The 18,618-nt window shown below is 41.0% G+C and overlaps 3 protein-coding genes across 5 annotated transcripts in view; 1 reads left to right on the top strand and 2 right to left on the bottom strand.

Annotated features, from left to right (window-relative positions):
* phactr3a (phosphatase and actin regulator 3a) overlaps nucleotides 1–4,035 on the bottom strand; it is a 34,033-nt gene extending 29,998 nt beyond the window's left edge. For both annotated transcript variants that reach the window (XM_038723570.1, XM_038723569.1), the window contains exon 1: nucleotides 3,770–4,035. In XM_038723570.1, the coding sequence (XP_038579498.1) occupies nucleotides 3,770–3,872 (103 nt within the window). In that variant the 5' untranslated portion in view covers nucleotides 3,873–4,035. The remainder of the gene's footprint in view (nucleotides 1–3,769) is intronic.
* Nucleotides 4,036–4,882: 847 nt separating this feature from the next.
* On the top strand, nucleotides 4,883–12,713 carry pigt (phosphatidylinositol glycan anchor biosynthesis, class T). The gene is made up of 11 exons (XM_038722892.1): nucleotides 4,883–5,320; nucleotides 5,945–6,122; nucleotides 7,074–7,201; nucleotides 7,382–7,482; nucleotides 7,673–7,847; nucleotides 7,974–8,071; nucleotides 8,479–8,635; nucleotides 9,200–9,400; nucleotides 10,673–10,838; nucleotides 11,044–11,127; nucleotides 11,260–12,713. Exons 1-11 carry the CDS (start codon nucleotides 4,915–4,917, stop codon nucleotides 11,507–11,509), a joined length of 1,944 nt encoding a protein of 647 aa, XP_038578820.1. The 5' UTR covers nucleotides 4,883–4,914; the 3' UTR covers nucleotides 11,510–12,713.
* Nucleotides 12,714–13,305: 592 nt separating this feature from the next.
* Nucleotides 13,306–17,818, bottom strand: wfdc2 (WAP four-disulfide core domain 2). Of its 2 annotated transcripts, none has more exons than XM_038722894.1 (5): nucleotides 17,672–17,818; nucleotides 17,147–17,284; nucleotides 16,120–16,257; nucleotides 13,973–14,110; nucleotides 13,306–13,853 (listed from the first exon to the last, which is right to left on the bottom strand). In XM_038722894.1, exons 1-5 carry the CDS (start codon nucleotides 17,769–17,771, stop codon nucleotides 13,720–13,722), a joined length of 648 nt encoding a protein of 215 aa, XP_038578822.1. In that variant the 5' UTR covers nucleotides 17,772–17,818; the 3' UTR covers nucleotides 13,306–13,719. The 2 variants fall into 2 exon arrangements, with proteins under 2 accessions (XP_038578822.1, XP_038578821.1); XM_038722893.1 differs by having other exon boundaries at nucleotides 17,135–17,284.
* Between the last annotated feature and the right edge of the window lie 800 nt (nucleotides 17,819–18,618).

Below are 18,618 nucleotides of genomic sequence, written 5' to 3' on the forward strand. Positions count from 1 at the left end.
TTTATTTACAATAAAAACATTTCACAAATGATTTCTGCTTTCATTTGCTTTCAAGCTGATGTTAAATTAAGGGGCAATTGTTAATTTGTAGAACATAGAAAATAAATAAATTGAGGTATAATGTAGGTATGATGCAAATTAGCGACAACAGGCATAAATGAGAAACCAGTGCTTGCAAAAGGTTCCCTGGTACGTATCGAAAATGCACGAACAGGCATTGGGGGAACACATACGCTATCTTAGCTGCAGTCTGAAAGGAAGAGGTGTGATGCAAATTGGCAACAATCTGTGTTAAGGGGTTATGCTAAGCTAATCTAACTGTCTCTTGGCAGTAGCTTCATATTTAGCGGACATGAGAGTCAACCTTCTCAGTGGTCTTTAAAGTGTCAACGAATCACTACCATTTCCACAGCCAATATATTTTTATCATCAGTTAAGTTGGTTGGTAAAATATGTGTGCACAAAGTGCAGTTTTGTACTTTTTTATGCATTACTGTTGTGTAAGGATTTCCTGTGACTCTAATGCCAATTTGAGTACTTTGTTACTTCTTCATTTTAAACAAATCCTTTTTAAATGGGGGGCACATTATATATTTACTCATCAAGGCCTGAGCATAGGGGAGGTATTATGTACAATGCATTGCTCTGGTTTGGGGTGAGTCATCGCCACGGCTCGATATCAGCTTTCTCAGGGTGTGATATGTCTCCTTGTTCATTAGGGGGGCTCCACTTAGACCTGCAATCCTCAGAGATTCTTCTGATGTCAGATCTGAGAGGATTATCCAGGTATCAGTAAGACCGGCGGAGGAGGATGAGACCTAAAAAAAACACTGATCAGTGAGCACTGGTGGTAAGAGACGCTGTCCTATAACCGAACAAATTGGGTCCGATGGGTCTACGCTGCTATGTGAGTGAAGACCCACCATGTTGAAGTCGCCTTGAGCAAGATGTCAAATTCCTGGGAGCTCGAGGGACACTGTTCTGTCATTTTCCCTGCTGGCTGACTTCACAAGACGGAAGGCACACGAAAAGTGATTTTGCAGTGGTATGCAGGGTTTTCACCAAAGGAGTAGTTGGTCATTTGTACATACATTAATGCTGAAACTATTAGTTGAATCAAATAGTTGATTAGAAAGTATTTTGACAATTACTTTGGTTATTTCTTTTTTCATTTCATTATTTAGCAAGCTTAAATGCCTGCTTCTCAAGCAGTAACATATGCTGCTTTTTTCTGTGTCATGTATTTGTAAAATTAATATTTTTGTGTTTTGGATTGTTGGTTGGATAAAACGATCTGAGGACATCCTCTTTGGCTCTAAGGAATTTGTGATGTGCAGCATTGTACTCTTATGATGACATATTATGGACTAAAATATTAATATTCAAATTTTAAACAGCTAAACAAGTTAAGTGATGATGGAAATAACCATTAGTTGCAACCATCTCGGCGCTGTGTTTGTGTATTTATACTGAATTTGTACTGCTATTCCCATTCTACTCTCTATGATATGTGTCGGATGTAACTCTTTCCAAACTTCTACGTCTAAATCTTCCTCACTAGTGCTTCTCTAGCTGTGCAAATCTTTCTATAGGACAGGCTAAATTACTTTATGGAATGAAGCCACAGGGAGAGCCCTGCTTGGACACGCACCGTGTCCGCAAAGCTTCAAGGTGTCCTCTCCACACCATTACCTTGGTCGACACTCTTGCAGTGACTAAGTGGAAGTTTGAGTGAAAGTGACATTTTATTAGTGGGAGAATCTAAAGGGCCCTTGTCTGAACAAACTGACTAAACACGTTTTTATACAGCTGCTCCTTTCACAGGACGTATACACCTAAATAACGATGAAATATTGTTCATACGTCAGAAGCTCAAAGAGGGTGTATCCATCCTGTTTCCACAAGACAAGCTCTCAGAATAAAAAATGATAGAAACAATAAGAGAAAACATCAAATCTAAACACTTAAAATGAGACATACACTGACTTCTCTGAGGCTCCTGCTGTATGATTACAGCAACTTCATTCAAGACAAAACATTGCCCTGATTCTCTGTGATGGTCAACTGTAACTGCTGTCTCTATTGACTCTTCTCTCCAGTGCTGAGTGGGTGAATACAGTGTCAGCCTCTGCAGCTGCATGGGCCACTGTGTTTGGGGGGGAGGCAGTCTTCGCCAAAGTAATCCTTTGGCAAAGACTGGTGTCCCAGACGCTAGCGCAGTGATGATCCACACACACAGGGGGTGGGCGATGTTGTGTACTTTGGGTCACCAGACACTGACATTGTCCTTGCAGTGACAACTGTACTTACTGTTTGTCTTCCATTTGTATGGAATATTCACATCTTAAACAGTAATGCAATTGTGGTTATTCCAATTTAAGAGGCTGATACTGAATGTAGTTTTAGCTCTCAACACTGGCATGGCTAATCTGCCAAGCTGCTGTGTTGTTTATTCAGGTGTGTCAAAGACCCAGTGTGACATTAGCACATCCACCTATGTGTGAATTAAATCATCCATAGGAGGGTTGAATTCAGCAAGGTTCCATTAAAAATGTGCTATGGCCAGTTAATTAGTGCAGACAGGTGTGACTGGGGCCTCATTTGTGAGGTTGTAGTTGAAAGGTGAATGATAGTGGGGTTTTTTCTGAATCATTCAGTCAAGCATTCTTCATGTTCGTAAAACTCACCATGTGTGGGAGTGAACAATGACTCTTCCCAAGCCCACACAACGTGACCACAAATAGCCTGCTTACATAAAAATCAAACCATGCATTTGCACTGAAGGTATAATGTTAATTCAAGACCTGTTTACAGCAAACACAACAAGAGCCACATGAAGTGTATTTGCAGGAGTCTATCAGAGAAGTGCAGACCGTGACTGCTCTCTGGTGTTCTCTTATTAATGAAAGATCAATTCATTATTCCATATGCAGAGGGATGACTAACAGAAGGAGATGAACAAGGGCTCCATGTTACAAAGCACACCTGCAGGATCCACGGGGTGACAAGCCAATCTCTTGTGAGCGCGTGGCTGTGCTGAATTGGGGGTATTTCCACCTATAGCCTATGTCACGTGCAATGCCGGTCATTGATCACAATAGTGATCAGTTCAGTATGGAGAAGAGGGAAGGGCGGTGTGGGTGACAGAGCTGGCATTATGTTGGGTCAGAGCTATAGGCTTCATACAAAAAGATATGAGTCTTTTCAAAATACAACACACCAAAACCTAACGGTGGGGGAAAAAACGTGTCTTCTGAATAACGAGGCTTTAATGGTGGCTTAGGTAAGACAACAAATACATTCAGCCTGGCATCATGGACCACAAATGCAAGCGGATTTTTGTGACGATAAATATACGCGCTGAACTGGGAGGTTGGCATCATGCAGAAGGCAATATACTGTAAATATTGCACGCGTTATTGTCATACTAAACGGCCTACACGCTAATTCCTAAATACTACTTACAGCCGTAACAGTCCAGCTACAGGCGTCTTTATAAGGCGCAAATCTGGAGGGGCAAGCAGCCATTCATAGACGCTGATATGGCACATTAATTTTCAATTTGCAGCTCCAGTGTTAGTCTGTATTTTACGTCCAAGGTTGGAAGTATAGGCTTCGCGCTAATTATCCTTTGGCTTTCTGATATCCCACTGGGCAAGCAAGGATGCCTTTTGGAAACCGCTGCATCCCCAAAGAAACGGCAACATAAAAATACTCTTGCTTATATTATAGCAAATGAATATCCAGACAATGACGCGAACTGTCTTACCTGTGCCGTGAGCCAAATCGATGCCCGGTTCGGTGAGTATATTCGGGTCACTTTGAGATCTGCCTCGTTGCAGACAGCCGTCTAGTCCATCCGATGTAGCCATTGGGGAGAGAGCACAGGAATCCTGAATAAAATATTGAAAACCCAACCAGTGGCAGGCAAGGTCAGGAGGAAATGCAGCGAGCGAGTGCAGATTTAATTCGCTCTGACAACAGCCGCTTTGAGCATCTACCAGGGAGCCATGGTTGAGCAGAAATTCCGTGTGTGTGTGTGTGTGTGTGTGTGTGTGTGTGTGTGTGTGTGTGTGTGTGCGTGCGGGCGCGTGTGCGTGCGTGTGTCTGGGCTGTGCGCGCGATGCTGTGTGGTTGTGGGAGGGGTAATATGCCCCCGATGATGCCCGTCCCTGTCCACCAGTACGACAAAATATTCAACACACTATGCATGCTGCACAAACTGATACATTTTTGAAGCTTACACTGAATATTTATGTCGGTCTGTTTCTTTACCAGTATCCAGTTATGCTCCCCCTTGCATCGTTTATTTTAGGTCTATAAGCTTTATTTTTGTATTAAGCAGGAAACGCAATGAATGCAGATTAAATCCATCAAGCACTTTAATAGGCTAGTTTAATTAAGAATGTATCACATTGCCTGTAACTGGTTAATTTGTCGGAATGCAACAATGGATAACCTACATTGATCTAATGGTGATGTGGGCAATATTTGCTGTTATAAAGTTGTTTTGATCAGTGATATTTATGTTTTTATCGTGCTGTGTAATTAGAAGAATGCACACATCAGTTCATTTCATTAAAAAACACTATGATATTAAGTTATTACGTCAAAAGCATATAACCCCAAATCAGAATTGCAAGAAATGCATGAAAAGCACCATTAAGACCTATGCTACCATCCACATTAAAATTACTTATTAAAATACCATTCTTTTTAATATAATTTCTTAGAATAAAGCAAATAATGATTCCATATTAGCATTTACTCGTGAAATATCTTTAAAATGTAATCATTTCGCTTAATACAAAGCAGGTTCATGTCAGTGCCAAAGAATCCATGTTGGAGCAGCCTATTGGCTGGTTCCACGGATGACGCGTCATTGCGGAAGTGAACCATCGCCGTTGAAGAAAAATGGCATCTCAGAGGTGTAGCTACTCGGCTGTGCTGCTCATAATATGTAGTTTGTCTGTGTTTATTGTCGCAGACTGTCAAGAAACGACTGTGTCTGGTGATCATCATGCCACTGCGGTCGATAATCCACAAACAGCCACCGAAACAGCGGAACAGACGGCCGAGCAGCCCGCGGTGGAGGAGAGACGGTGGGAAGCAACTGAGGTTGAAGAGGCAACTCCGGATGAATTTTCAACCGACAAACAGGACACTTCTTCCCCCGAAACCGTGGTCCCCCCGTCAGTACCGCAGCCTAAAGACGATTTTCAGGAGGAATTGGTCATCAGACCGCTGCACTCAGGCGATATTTATGCCAGCTTCCAGTTCCGCACCCTGTGGGAAACTGATTTCATGAGAGGAAAGAAAGGTAAGCTAACTGGTTAACAGTGATTAAACATGCCATTCTTTAGAGTCTAAAATGTCCTAGACGTGTTAATTTTTCTTATGGTAATAGAAAGCATCTGGAAATGCATACCGTCCATTCAAATATTGGCTATCATAGTGACCGAGGAAGTTGTGAAGAAGTGATAACATGTCCAAATGTATCATACATATTTTGGGTGTTACCTTCAATATCCAGATTTCTAAGTGACTTCTTGATGCACTGGCAATCAGAAAGTAAAACAGCGTAGAGATGACTTTCTGAAAATATTTACTTGCAAGTACCTTGTTCTTTACAACATGGAGTATCTGTTCCTGTATAATTAAGCCCCACAGTTTCTGATGATTGCTTTAAATGAAAATAGACATTTTTGGAAAATAAAAGTGAGGACACACAAGTAGTTTATTCATTCAGGCTTTTTTTTATCTTAACCACAACCGCAGCCTCACACTAGTCTAGCACTGATAAACTGTGAAAGAAGATTAACAGGCTTGATACACATCCCATAAATACCTAGTTTTTTCTATTGTTAAGTCATATACACATTGTTTGACAATGCTTGGGCTCACTCTAACCCTAAACTGTGTATTGTTATATTGTGTTTTTCAGTGTCCCACTACCGGTTATTTCCCAAGTCTCTGGGCCAGGTCATCTCCAAGTTCTCAGTGCGAGAGCTGCACATCTCCTTCACGCAGGGCTACTGGAGGACCATGCAGTGGGGGCAGCCCTTCCTGCCGTCCCCTCCCGGTGCTGAACTCTGGGTCTGGTTCCAGGACTCTGTGACAGAGTGAGTACAGCCCTCTGGTGGCTGCAGAGCATAAGAGGTGAAATAAGTGCTCTGTTTTTGTGGATTAAAACAAATTCTGTTTTCCCTAATCCTTTGGGTTTACTGGCCAGATATCAACAATGTTGACATCACTCAGTTATGTGCCAGATTGACAGCAGAAATATTTGAATTTTCTGTAACCGGTGTCAGTGGTGAACATCAGGGATTCGTGTTAGTCCTACAGAAAGATCAAAGCCTTTCTAGACAGACCATTTTTCATCATCATACAAAGAAAAACATCTAAGCAGACATACAGACTTCTCCACTGACAGTAGCCTAAAAATACATGGTCTGCAGTGTTCATGAACTAGCTTATCTTTTTATGTGCCCATGGTGTGTACCTCTGACTGAAAGCAAGTTCTCTGGAGGTTGGTAAAAGTCATAGTAACTGGAAAACTGAAAAATAATTAACTTACTCAGTACACATTAGAGGCAGAGTACTGAGTAAAGAACAGCAAGAATCTAAAGGTGAATCCCTTAATCACAGGGAGAATAACACAAGACAAAACTTATTTCTCTGCCTGGTAGACTTTTTTATAAACCAGGGGCATGTGCAGAAAGTCATTTTTATTGTGCAATTCAATTATTGGCTGGAGAAACATTCACAGTGTCTGTTGAGTTTTGGAAATCACCATTAGGTCTGGCACAGGGAAATGTTAATTAACTATTCTATATGTAGGAAGTATTTTTCATCAGTTATTGAAATGGGAAAATAAATTAAAATAATATAAAATATATAGCACATTAGCATTCTGAACATAAACTGCAAGAACCCTAAAGAATATAGTGAAGATGAAGGTTGATGTTTATAATTAATATTTGACAGGAACAAAGCTGAGTGAAAATGACAACATGAATTTTCATTGACACGATTTTGAAGGTGAAAAATGTAAAATGTTCTGCCCTTTTTAGTGTGGATGGCACATGGAAGGAACTGACGAATGTTTTGTCTGGGATCTTCTGCGCTTCACTGAACTTCATTGACTCCACCAACACTGTTCAGCCCAGTGCGTCATTCAAACCGCTGGGTATAGGCAACGGTACAGAGAGGGTCTTTTAATCTCCCTTTCCATTTTGTAAAGCTCTCTAGTGATGAGGCTGTATAAAAACCTGTATTATAGTGTAATTAGACACCTTAAACTCTTACAACCTGTGCTGCTGCAGATTCTGCACATTCCATTACATACAGACTGAATCTGTTTTTTGTGTTGAACTTTAAGTGACGGACCACCGCTTCCTTCGCTATGCCACCCTCCCACGAGAGATTGTTTGCACTGAGAATTTGACACCCTGGAAGAAACTCCTGCCATGTGCATCCAAGGTGTGTGTGTGTGTCTCTTTCAAAAAGCACAGCAGAACACAAAATTCCATGTGTGCTTCTTTGTATGATGCCCATGACTGACATCCATGATCTTACGTGTCGGAACACCTCATATGAGGCAGAAATTCTCCGTCTGCAGCTAACTCAATTTCTTGGTCTGTTTCTTTATGTGGTCGTGTTGCACTTGCAGGCTGGTCTCGCTGTCCTGTTGAAGTCCGAGAAGCTCTTCCACAGCAGCTTTCATTCCCAGGCAGTGCACATCAGACCCGTGTGTCAGGACTGGAAGTGCAAAACCACATCCTGGGAGCTGAGACAGACGCTCAATGTGGTCTTTGACCTGCATACGTCTTCGCAGGGCAAACGAGGTGCGAAAAAGCACATTCTTATGTTCTTCCCACGTTTGTTCAGAGTTTCTGAGCTTTGTTGTGTTTGGAAGTAGAAGAAAACATGCCTTGCTGGCCTTAGTTAACTTAAGCTGTTTGTTTTTTCAGAGTGGTCTCTGTTTAAGATGTTCTCTCGGACCCTGACTGAATCTTGTCCGCTGGCCTCCTCCAGTAAAATCTACATCGACGTCACAGATAACCCTCAGGTCTGATTCCCACATTATATGCTGTCGTTCAGTCATTTCCCTTACTGCAAACTTCCCAGAAAGCAAAAGAGGATTAGTTTTATTGAAAAGAAAAGTCAGAAAAGCATCACGGTGGAGTTATTTTAATGGCAATTTGTGGAGCTGTTTATTTATGAGCTGGTCCCCGTTTTGTTGATCTTGTGCATAAGCACAAGGGATCCTTCAATGTGCAAACAAAGGCGGTGAAGAAGAAGTCTGCTCGCAAGTAAACATTTAAAATGAGAAAGGAAATGCATTCAGAACATTTGTTAGACCTCAGTGATATACACAATGTGTTATAGTGAGTACACTGTGTGTAAACATACCTTTTTTTTTGTATGGAGATGTGCAATAGTTTTGACTAAGAGAAATTGGATATCATTTTGCAGGGGGAGCAGTTTGAAGTGAGCCCGGCCACTCCCCTGCTGAGCCAGGCAGTGGTGCTGGGGGACAGACGAACCTTCTCTGTTTACGATCTGACCCAACAAATCACCTTTGGCACTGTGCGCTCCCTCAACCTGCTGATCCGCTGGAAATCCAGCGAGGGTAAGTGAGAACAGCAGAGCATAGCACACAGCTTTGTGGATGAGGCTTAACATACAATTACCTTGTTGTTAAAATGTGCTATACAAATAAACTTGCCTTGCCTTGCCTTACAGTAGTCTTAATTATTCAATGCAAAAAAGACTATAAGGGAATAAACAAAAATGTGTCAGCCGCATTTGTGTGCAGATTGTTCGTTTTCTCTCACGGTTGTATCTGCTGTTCTTCTTTTCTCAGAGTTGTCTGCCTTATAATCATCAAGACTAATTTTAAGTTTCCTTTGACATTATTCAATAATTGTGCAGGTTTTTGGCCAATGAATGTGCAGTCTATTCCTTTGCAAACTGTTCTCTGTTCTGGAACCGAAAGTCCTCAACATGCAGCATCTGAAGTCACTTTCAGATTGCAACATGTGTGACTGTTTTCACATAAAAACACACAAAATATTTTAGATCTTTGTATTTTGTACCAAAGCGACACTGATCCTATTTGTTCCTAGAGGTCAATAACAGATCATCCCACAAGGTTCACCATTAAACCTCTCTGTCTCAAACTCCCCGCCTGCAGGTAACATGCTGCGTCCCCTGCTCCACGCTGAGCGTTATGTGGCTGGTTACGGGCTGCAGACAGGAGAGATTCACACGCTGATGTACAACAACCACCCGTACAGGTCTTTCCCTGTGCTGCTGCTAGACTCTGTGCCTTGGTATCTTCGTCTCTACATCCACACGCTCACCGTCAAGAGCAAGGGAAAGGACAACAAGCCCAGTGAGTCACTGTAGAAAGCAGAGAAGGATGTGTGTGTTTGTGTGCACAAAATATTAATCAGGGCCCAAAATTAACAAATACAAAAGGAACAGTTTAACTATGAATGACACATCTAGTTGCTTTTCTAGATTATAGAAATTAGATCAGCTTTACACAGGACTTTTAGTGAAATGAGACAATGTAACATTTCTGTGTACAGGCAGTGAACACTTGCGTTAATTATTTTCATTAGTTACTTTAAGTAAATCCATCCATCTATCCATCCATCCATCCATCGTCAACAGCTTATCCTGCGTACAGGGTCTCGGGGACTTTAAGTAAATCAACCAGAGCTTTTTTATGTGATCCAAAAAGTTAGAGATATAACTTGTACTGTACATGTATATCAGGATTATATGCACAAGAGCACCTTTACTTCCCCCCCAAATCTTTTTAAAACATCATCAGGAGAAATGTCTTTCCAAAAATCTCCCACTCACACCAAGTTTGTTTTCAATGAAGTAACAGTGGAGAACAGAAGCATGGCTTTGTCCATTTACATTACATTTAGTCATATGGCTTTTATCATTGACGCTTTTATCTAAGGTGACTTACATTTGAGGAACAACATACAAGCGTCAGTGAAGTAAGGGAGTTACGAGTGAAAAGCAGCAAGTTTCTGCGCAAGATTTTAACATTTTAACTGCAACTAAAGGGTCAACAATTTCATTATAAGTTTGCCTTGCAGTTATTTTAACCAGTGACAAATGCTGCTTTGAAGACAAGAAGAGGCTGATTCTCAGTGTTTGCATTCAACATTGTATGGAAAGTGGAACTGCTCAGAGCACCTGTGAAAATAATAATTATTAAATTATAAATATTTATAATTTAATTATTGAAAATATTGAAATTTTTAGTAAAGAAAAATAATGTACTTCTACTAACATATATTATTTTGCTGACTTATTGATGAATGTGTTTTCATTGTTTATGATGTTACATGTGTTACAGTTTCCTTACAGGAATTATTGATTCATATAATTCCATGCAGATGCGTCTTTTCACCAGAAGGGGGAGAACATGAGTCATATTTTCAAGAAAGCTGTTGTAGAAGTCTTTTTTTTGGTGCTGGGTTTTTTTTCCAAAACATTGCATTTAGATTATATGAAATTATTAGTATGAGTGTTGGCACATTGTATCTTTCATATATCCCAGTTACTAAAACTACAATGGCTATGGATAAACATTAAAACAGTGTATCAGTGGTCACTCATGTTTTTCTTCCTCCACCAGGCTACATCCACTACCAGCCTTCTAAGGACCGTGTGAGGCCACACCTGCTGGAGATGCTGGTCCAGCTTCCTCCCAATTCCGTCACTGAGGTCACAGTGCAGTTTGAGAGGGCTCTGCTCAAGTGGACTGAATACACCCCTGATCCCAACCACGGATTCTATGTTGGGTACGCACATAGAGTTGCTGTTTCCAGAGGTTGCTGAAAGAAGGTGGTCCCTTCCACCCTCGTGTCCCTTCCAAAGTTTTAGGCGTTGTATGATTTTTGAGGGGTATAAGAGCGGATGGTTTGAAAAATGATGAACGGTTTTGTTTTATGGGTTTTGCATTTATTTTTAGGATTTTATTCTAAAATCTGTTTCTTCAACATTTAGGTCTTCAGTAATCAGCTCTCTTGTACCAAGCATTGTCGCCATGGATACGAACAGCACTCAAGACCGCCCACTTTTCAGCAGCTTGTAAGTATAGAGTTGTTTCTTTTCTGTGGGAAAAGCTTGTTGCTGCTACTTATTCATGTGTTGTTTGAGCTCCTGTAGAGAAACGCATTCGTTTGGAAAGTCAAATAAGCAGAATTCCTCCTCTCCCTGCAGCTTTCCCTGTAAAGAGGAGTCCAGCTACTTTGTGCGCGTATACACGGAGCCTCTGCTGGTCAACCTGCCAACTCCAGACTTCAGCATGCCTTATAATGTCATCTGTCTGACCTGCACTGTGGTGGCCGTGGGCTACGGCTCTCTCTACAACCTACTGACCCGGAGTTTCCAGATAGAAGAGCCCAGCCCAGGACTGGCCAAGCGGATAGCCAACATCATCCGCAAAATGAGGGGCGTGCCTCCACTCTGAGGCTGGCCACGAATGCCAACCACTACTCTTTAGAAAGGAAGTTTTCCTTTTTGGTGAAACCACTGGTAAACATGTGATATTCAGGGAAGCACAGAGTCGAGCACTGGTATGAATGTTTTTAAAACTTGAAGGTTTTCTTTTCAAATGGAAGAAGACAAATAATTATTTTGAGTATAAATGTATTCGGGATAATTTCCTGCCAGCTAAGGACAAGGAAATGTGAACAGTTTGTCTACTTGGAAGAATTTTGTCTAACAAGTAGAAAGAACCATACTTTTACTGTGCTGTATGCTGCAATGGCAACTGCATCAGAGTTTTTTGGTTTGACTGTTTTTGTTCTTTGAATGTTTGAAGCCATAACTCCACTACATCATAATATAGGCCACAGGGTCTCTGAAGAAGTTTGTTACTGTGAGGAAACAAACGATGCTTCTACAATGAGACTTGTGGCCTTACAAAGTTTCCGAGGTCAGATAAACAAAGGACGGTCACTTTGTTCTCACACTGTGTTCATGACCTGTTCTTTGCTATCTCCCTGCCAGGAACAATGTCATAAAATGACATTTTAGTCATACTTAGTCTCTCAAAATGTCAAAAACAACCTCAGTTATGATAGGATAACAAAAAACTCTGCCTTCATGCCCATCCATAAATTGACACCCTGTGAAAGAGTAACTATAGAACATCCTAAAGTATATCCTCTTTATTTAATAGTTCCTCATTCCTTTGGATTATCTGACACGCATTTTATAGTTGTTTTAATATATTTTACCACATGCTTGCAAAAATCATGGAACTACTTTTTCTATAGAAATGGAACAGCCCTCTTACCCAACTTTCATATGACACTCAGTTGTTGGATGCATGCTTGAATGTTAAATGTTTGCAGCTCACATCATAAGATCTCTTCATAAGAAATGCATTTATTGCATTTAGTTTGTCAGGTTGATAACTTATATACTCATCAGTTCAATGCAGTTTCAGTGTGTCTTATAGTGAATAGAAATATGGAAATGACCACACCAAAATACTACCATACATTTGTTTTATATATTTTTTACCAATAACAACAGTATCCCCTTGAATGCTGTCTGCCTAGTCTATTCTTCACTTGCTGTAAGAAAAAGTGTCTTGTGTGTTTGTATGCGTGTGTGTGTGCATATATATATAACTTAAAATGCCCTTTATTGCCTTTTCAATAAACATTTTACTTAAAGCACTTGCTATGAAAGAAGGTACACCGTTCTAAACTTCAGCAGAGCCGGACCTGTATTACTTCTCACCGAGTGTCCACATTTTTGTGTAAACAAACTTGGCCCCACTTCTGGCAGACTCGGAGAGAACGGACACAGACGTCTCTCTGTTTGGCCGGTCAGTAATTCTCACCCCTGCACGTTTGGCAACAGCATGGAACAAAAACAAAGGGAAAAGCAGCATTCCGCGTAAATGTTGTTCAGATCTGGTCAGCTGCAAACTGTTATCTCCAAGCAAGAAGACGAACAGACCCGGAGAACATAGCTTTGCTGGCTCAGCCTTCAGAGGCTGTTTTCAAGGATATGTGACTTTATTTAGCACATATGTTTGTGATTAGCTAGACAAGTACACTTTTTAGCAGCAGACGTTCTTGGACACCTCTTTAGATAGTGCTGTTTTCTGCCAGTAACCACTTTCCATTCTTGGTATATATCATCATTTGTTGTTGTTTTTTCAGTCAACCTCTTGCCTAAATAGCCCATTAAAAAAAAGAGACCTGTGAAACTCCAGACCAGCAAGGTGATGAATACATAACACATTTCTAGGTTCTACAAACATTTATTTGTTTAAATATGAAGAAATACAAATTGCACCATAGCTTCAAACTCAAAAAGTACAGTACTTTTCAAATTAGAATACATAGCAGATACTAGAATATACAGTATTACTACTCATACAAAAATACTGTTACTTGACCAAAATGTAAGGTTACTTGTAAACTCAAGTTGTAATACAAACATATTTAAGGTCTTTTGTAGCACCCTAGTGGCACCCTACCAACTATTTTTCTCCTGACTGTGTGACTACGCTGTGTGTGTCAATTGTGCTGCTATGTAGTTGAAAAGCTAGAAAAATTGATCATAATAACATTTCTCATCTCTCATTACATTTTCTGTGTTGGTGCATGAAAGAAAGCAAGCAAGTGCACGCGTGTGGCTGAGTCGCTGGCTATCCAATCAGCAGGGCTCGCTGCAGGCATGGCCGCAGGTTGTCTTGCAGCACTTCTGTTCTCCTGGACACTGACCATCATGATAGCAGTACTCCGCACACATGGGGGTCCCGGTGGGCAGAGGACAGCGGCCCCGCTTCACTAACACACAAAAACATAATTAGTTAAAGATGTCCGATTATAAAGAAAATGTCAAATGATCACACAAACACTACTTGAGCGGTATCTAAAGAGGTTTTACCAGTTTGTTTATTACTGACCTGTGTAAGGTGTCATGCACTGATGTCCACATCCATTTGAGCAGCACTTCTCATTTTGGGGGCAATCACTGTCATTAGAGCAAAATTCAGCACACAGCCCGGCGCCCCATTGCCTGCGAGGACACACTCCTGGCTTAGCTGAAGGGAAAAGAGAAAATCATATAAACAAAGAGGGCTAAGAGAAAACTCTGGAAAACATCAGCTTTTGATTTGAAGGACTCTTTTGAGTTCCACGTCAGTTCAGTCACTGAGAAGATTTAAGCAACAGCTGCACACTTAAGAAAAAGTCAAACACTGTGGCTCCTACTGAAAGCAGGTGGGACACAGACAGCTCCACAGTCAAAGACACAGCATTTGTGATCTGCAGGACAGTCTTCATCACACACACACCCCTTATGTGATGGGACAACATTAAGGAGACGTGGGCAGTGGCCTGGCTTTGGAAGGATCACTGAGAGAAAGAGGCAGTGAAGCAGAGAAGGAGACAGTTCAAGCTGTGATAACTAGGATAGCTAACAAAGGTTTTCTAGAATGAAAAAAAACATGCACTTTTTTCATAAATAAAAGGCAAATTGGCAGATTACTGTTACTATTAGGCTACCATCTCAGTCAAAACAAACGTACCTGTTAAATTGCCAGCTTCCGCAGCAAATACTATGTTAAAGTGCAGAAATGCACTGAGTGTAAAAATCAGAGCACAAACTGCCGACCAGTGCTTCTCCATGTTCACTCCTTGCACACAAGACTGTACTCCAGTTTGGACAAATACCCCAGGACACAAACTGCAGGCTGAGCAGCCCAGTCAGAGGATGCTGGGTCCTTGTGCCTGTTGAGTTACATTCTCACCGCTGCACTTCGGGGATCCTGATCTTTTTGATGGGATGATGGGGTGTGACAGCAGACACACTTTTCCCAAAGTGTGCTCAATGATTGTGTTGTGACAAGGTTATGAAAATATCAGTTGTAGATTTTATTGATCAGGTTTCTTTACCTCAGTGCTGCTGTTCATTTTCTTTTACGGTAACGTATCTGAGGTTACAGAACAAACCAGGTCATGTACATGTTTCCTTTCTCTTCGGAAAGGCAAGGGTTGCACCTCTTAAAACCGTAAACACCCCTCGTATGGAACTCAGTGCTTCTGTTTTGGCTGTAGAATCAGAGTTACAGCTTTCTTTGCCAGGATCCTGTTTCTGGACTGATAGTAGCACAGTCTTGAAGTACATCAGCAATGTAAACAAAAGATTTCAAACATTTGTGGCCAACAGAATAGCTGTCATAAGGGAAGCTTCAGACCCAGCACAGTGGCGCTGTGTTCACACATCGCAAAATGCAGCAGATGATGCATCTAGAAGACTGACAGTCCAGAAGCTTCTGAACAGCAAGACGTGGTTATCAGTTCCAGAGGTCCTGTGGAAGGCAAGAGAAACATGGATACAGAGTCCACAGTGGAAGAGGATGATCCAGAGGTCAAACAGAGATCTCTACAAACACAATAACTATTGAAGAGGATAGTGCAATTGATCGACTCATCACATATTACTCTGATTGGAAAAGGTTGAAGGTTGCAGTTGCATGGTTACTCAAGGTCAAGAAGGCTCTATTGGAGATGAGTCAAAGCAGTAAGCAACTTGTGATGTTTGCAACAGCTGATCTTCGTTATGTTGACAAGTAAATGTTGGAAGCCAGAAATTGTTGGGACGAGAAAATGTATCAACTGAGGATCTATTAGCAGCAGAAAACGCTATCATTCAGTTCTGTGTAATTATGTGGACTGACTTCAGTTAAATTTATTGTTGAAGAAATGTTTATTTTTTCGTTATGTTAATTAATGGGTTGGCATATCCCACTTTAAGTTCAAACTTTTGAACGTTTATTATTTTGCCTTATTTTATTATTTTAAGTCACAAGGAAACAGCACGCATGCGAAACAACTAAAATGTGCGCCAACACCATGACCATCATGATAGCAGTACTCCGCACACATGGGGGTCCCTGTGGGCAGAGCACAGCGGATCCGCTTCACTGACACACCAAACGCAAAAACACACTCAGTTGTAGAGGTACGATAACAAAGAAAATGTCAAATGGTTATACAAACACTATTGGAGTGGTATTTGAGGGATTTTACCACTTTGTTTATAACTGACCTGTGTACAGTGCCATGCACTGATGTCCACATCCATTTGAGCAGCACTTTTCATTTTTGGGGCAGTCACTGTCATTAGAGCAAAGTTCAACACACAGCCGGAAGCCCCGTTGCTTGGGAGGACACACTCCTGGCTTAGCTAAATGGAAAAGAGAAATTCATATAAACAAAGATGGCTAAAAGAAAACTCTGGAAAACATCATTGGAACATTGGGACGAGAAAATGTATCAGCTGAGGATCTATTAGCAGCAGAAAACGCTATCATTCAGTTCTGTCAGAGGGAAAGATTTGACAATGAGATTTGTGCACTAAGGACAGGGAAACTTGTAAAAAGGAGTAGCCCTGTCTACTAACTGAATCTTGTTCTAGAAGATGGATGGTTAAGAGTAGGTGGAAGATTGTCCAGGACTGCAATGCCCGAAGAGAGCAAACACCCAGTGATCCTGTGTAAAGATCAGCACATTTCCATGTTATTTCTTAAAAATGTTCATGAACAGATGAGGCATGGCGGGAGAAATTACATCCTCTCCAAATTGAGAGAAAAATACTGAATCAGTCATGCCATTGCAGCAGCAAGGAACATCTTGTGAAGTTGTGCTTTTTGCAAGTGTCACAAAGGAAAAATGTGTAATCAAAAAATGGCTGATCTCCAGAAAGAAAGAATTACTCCAGACTTGCCTCACTTCACTAATATGGGAGTGGATCAGTTTTGGACCCATTGAGGTAAAACAAGGACGTTCTTATGTGAAACGTTATGGGGTTATCAAAAAAAAACAACAAAAAAAAACACATTATTTACATGCATGGCCAGCAGAGCAGTTCATTTAGAAGTGGACGCACACTCATTGGACACATACTCTTGCATCACTCGTTGATTCATATGCCGAAGAGGACGTGTGGCACACTTTCACTCAGACAATAGCACAAATTTCACAGTAGCAGAGAAGGTAGTTGAACAACGGATAAATTGAGAAAACTTTAATACATGACAACATCAAGGGGACTTTCAACCCACCTTCAGCTTCACCTGTGTAAGGTGTCATGCACTGATGTCCACATCCATTTGAGCAGCACTTCTCATTTTTGGGGCAGTCACTGTCATTAGAGCAAAATTCAGCACACAGCCCGAGGTCCCCTTGCTTGGGAGGACACACTCCTGGCTTAGCTGAAGGGAATAGAGAAAATCATATAAAGAAAGAGGGCTAAAAGAAAACTCTGGAAAACATCAGCTTTTGATTTCAAGAACTCTCTGTCTTGAGTTCCACGTCAGTTCAGTCAATGAGAAGATTTAACCAAAGCTTAAACAGCTGCACACAAAAGTCAAACATTGTGACTCGTACTGAGAGCAGGTGGGACACAGACAGCTCCACAGTCAAAGACACAGCATTTGTGATCTGCAGGACAGTCTTCATCACACACACACCCCTTATGTGATGGGACAACATTAAGGTGGGCAGCTTTGGAAGAATCTCTGAATCTCAATCATAAATCAAAAGTAAATTGGCAGATTACTGTTAATATTAGGCTACCATCTCAGTCAAAACAAACGTACCTGTTAAATTGCCAGCTTCTGCAGCAAATACTATGTTAAAGTGCAGAAATGCACCGAGTGTAAAAATCAGAGCACAAACTGCCGACCAGTGCTTCTCCATGTTCACTTCTTGCGCACAAGATTGTACTCCACTTTGGACAAATACCCCAGGACACAACCTGCAGGCTGAGCAGCCCAGTCAGAGGATGCTGGGTCCTTGTGCCTGTTGAGTTACATTCTCACCTCTGCACTTCGGGGATCCTGATCTTTTTGATGGGATGGGGTGTGACAGCAGACCACTTTTCCCAATGTGTGGTTGATGATTGGGATGTGACAAGGTTATGAAAACATCAGTTGTAGATTTTATTGATCAGGTTTCTTTACCTCAGTGCTGCTGTTCATTTTCTTTTAAGTTTATAAGTGTGCTGCATATTCTGTTGTTTCTGTCTGTGTTGCCTTTATTCCTTGTGTTGTGGTTTAGGTTGTCTTTTTTATGCAAAATATCCCTTGAACTCAAACCTTTATTAGAGGCTTTTGTACAGTATGCAACAATCAAAGATCGTTCCCAAAGAACCTTGTATAGTAATTAACAAGGGAGATTCATTGTATCTTCTTATTTTCCAAAAATCCCCCACACAGTATGGAACGTTTTCAGTTTGACCCTGTATTGCCATCTATTGGCATAATCAGGAGTTACATGTAAGCTTTGAAATGGAAGGTGATTTAGTTACATCCTCGCTGATACTCAGTTGTGGATGAAGTATTCAGATCCTTTATTTAAGAAAAAGCAGTAATACCTCCCTGTAAAAATCCTTTGGTACAAGCATTGCAAAGTACTGCATTGAAAATGTTACTTAGCCTAAGTAAAAGTATGTTTAATCAGGAAAATGTATCAAAAGTATTGAAAGTAAAAGTACTCAATGCAGAAAAATGTCCCCTGAGACTGTTATACTAGTATATATTACATC

Source organism: Micropterus salmoides, unplaced genomic scaffold, assembly GCF_014851395.1.
Source record: "Micropterus salmoides isolate LMB-PRFRI ecotype aquatic unplaced genomic scaffold, ASM1485139v1 Ms_hic_scaffold_16, whole genome shotgun sequence".
Lineage (NCBI taxonomy): Eukaryota > Metazoa > Chordata > Actinopteri > Centrarchiformes > Centrarchidae > Micropterus > Micropterus salmoides.

Excerpts from the sequence above, each read along its gene's own strand:
- pigt (XM_038722892.1), top strand. The coding sequence starts at position 4,915 with ATGGCATCTCAGAGGTGTAGCTACTCGGCTGTGCTGCTCATAATATGT. Across the intron at positions 6,123-7,073 it reads TTCCAGGACTCTGTGACAGA|TGTGGATGGCACATGGAAGG; the intron begins GTGAGTACAGCC and ends TGCCCTTTTTAG. Across the intron at positions 8,636-9,199 it reads CCGCTGGAAATCCAGCGAGG|GTAACATGCTGCGTCCCCTG; the intron begins GTAAGTGAGAAC and ends CCCCGCCTGCAG.
- wfdc2 (XM_038722893.1), bottom strand. The coding sequence starts at position 17,771 with ATGGAGAAGCACTGGTCGGCAGTTTGTGCTCTGATTTTTACACTCGGT. Across the intron at positions 17,285-17,671 it reads AGAAGCTGGCAATTTAACAG|CTAAGCCAGGAGTGTGTCCT; the intron begins GTACGTTTGTTT and ends TATTCCCTTCAG. Across the intron at positions 13,854-13,972 it reads GTGCATGACACCTTACACAG|TGAAGCGGGGCCGCTGTCCT; the intron begins GTCAGTAATAAA and ends TTTGTGTGTTAG.